Source organism: Apis dorsata, unplaced genomic scaffold, assembly GCF_000469605.1.
Source record: "Apis dorsata unplaced genomic scaffold, Apis dorsata 1.3 scaffold_85, whole genome shotgun sequence".
In the NCBI taxonomy this organism is placed as follows: domain Eukaryota; kingdom Metazoa; phylum Arthropoda; class Insecta; order Hymenoptera; family Apidae; genus Apis; species Apis dorsata.
Window position 1 is genome coordinate 18,759 of NW_006263383.1, and position 1,960 is coordinate 20,718.

A 1,960-nucleotide genomic window follows, 5' to 3' on the forward strand; every position below is an offset into this window, starting at 1 on the left:
GATTGTAAAAATAAAACGATTAATTAATAAGTTAAGTTAATAATAAGTAAGTTAAGTTAAAAGTCATTGATTAATGAAAATAATTAACGATGATCCTCCGGAGAAAAATATTCATGAGAAACCTCTCATTATTTCTTAGAGACGCGATTCTCATCATATCAATTCTGCTTCTGTAGAACATAGGGAATGTAATCGTTATAAGTAATATAATACCATAATAAAACAATCGAAGAAAAGCATGTGAACGTAAGAAATCGTTTAATCGTTTTTTGCCCTCCGCGAATCGAATGCTTCGCCCACCACGCATGGCCTGATTTTTTTCTCTCCTTTTTTTCTTTTTTTTTTTTTTCTTTTTCCGAAGAAATTGCAAAAACGGCCGAAATGATACAGGAAACAAACTATTGTTCGTAATTCTCGAAGGAGCGCGCGGGCTTTTTAGAATTTGAAATAGTATAGCGAGAATCTTGCGAGAGAGAGAGAGAGAGAGAGAGAGAAAGAGAAACCGAAACCGAGAGAGGACTCTTTTGTCGCCTGTCTCCGCCCCTTCGGCTGGCTTCTTGATCGAACAAAGCGAGCGGAGGAACAGAGTTTCCCGGTGAAAAGCGGGCGATCGCGCTCTATACGCTGATTGTCGTACAGTCGGAACTGTATAACTCGCAGCCGTCCCCGTGCCGGTGAATGCGCCCCCTTTTATTGTCCTCACTTTCCACCATTTTCTTGTTTTAGTATTTGATGAGTGGCTGGGCGAAAGGATACAGTTTCCGGTGCCAACCGGTCGACTACTCCAACAACGCTATGGCGCTACGAATGGCCAACACATGTTGGTGGTATTACATCAGCAAGTTCACCGAGTTCTTCGATACCGTAAGTACTGTGTATATATATATATATATGAACATATATATATATATATTTCCAAAGTTTATTAAAGCGATTCCTTTTTCATTCTTCTAAGCATTTCATCGTGGTATGAAAATTAGGAGGAAAACGGCCAATTTTTAAAATCTGTAAAATATTATTCAAGAATAAATAAGTATGAAATAATATGATTGAATAATATTTGTTAATATCGATGTTTAATCTATTTAAACAGGTTGGAGGCTGGAAATGAAATTGTATGATATTCTTGTATTTTGAAAATATGAAATAAAAAAAAGTAAAGAAAGAAATTGTTGATAACAATTAATTATAATATAATTATAAGTAATTATAAATTATAATTATAAATAAATTGTAATAAATTTTAATCTTTTTTTTTTTTTTTTGATAGATAATCTAATATTTGACTCGTTCAAGTGGCAACATATCCAACATATATTGGAGTACAAAGTTGTCAAAAAGATTTGTTTTTCGATATTTCAATTTCTAATTAATTAAATAATTATAAATATTGATATTTATTTTTCACTGTAAAGAAAGTTAAAGTTAATTATTAAATTTTGCTGTTTTTATGTTGATCAGTTACCATCATGTTTTTAAAAAAAGTTCATAAAAATAAATTGGTAATTTTATTTTGTTATTTTAAAGATCATTTTATTTAAAACTATTGAGCTATTCAAAATAAATTACTTACCGATATTATAAGATTTTTTTATCGCAAATAAAAAAATACACATAATTGCAGTTGCGAGAAGCCACATATGCATACTGCTCGAACGAACGTTTGTACTACTGCTAACACCGGCATTAATCTGTTACTATTCGATATAGGATGGAAACTTGTGCTTTGCGATAATGAAATCGACAATTATAATAGACATTAATTGCAGATATCGGAGAAACAGAGCATTCAAAACCGTTTAAATATCATAAAACTATAAGATATTGAGTTTAGACATTTGCTCTTTAATTTTTTACTTTTTTACAAATCACTTTAATTTGTGGCTAGAAGTAGATTAAAATCGATTTTATGACTAATCAAGTTTGCATTTTTTTTTTTTCTTTTTTTTTTTTTTTTTTT

General features: G+C 30.7%; 1 protein-coding gene and 1 long non-coding RNA gene across 2 annotated transcripts in view; one reads left to right on the plus strand and one right to left on the minus strand.

Annotated features, from left to right (window-relative positions):
• LOC102673016 (elongation of very long chain fatty acids protein AAEL008004-like) overlaps positions 1-1,960 on the plus strand; it is a 17,710-nt gene that overhangs the window by 12,089 nt on the left and 3,661 nt on the right. Inside the window, exon 2 of the mRNA XM_006611183.2 lies at positions 727-864. Coding sequence (XP_006611246.1) covers positions 727-864 — 138 coding nt within the window. The remainder of the gene's footprint in view (positions 1-726; positions 865-1,960) is intronic.
• LOC102672921 lies at positions 335-1,924 on the minus strand. The gene is made up of 2 exons (XR_421091.2): positions 1,574-1,924; positions 335-1,005 (listed from the first exon to the last, which is right to left on the minus strand). It is a non-coding gene; the product is annotated as an uncharacterized LOC102672921 (long non-coding RNA).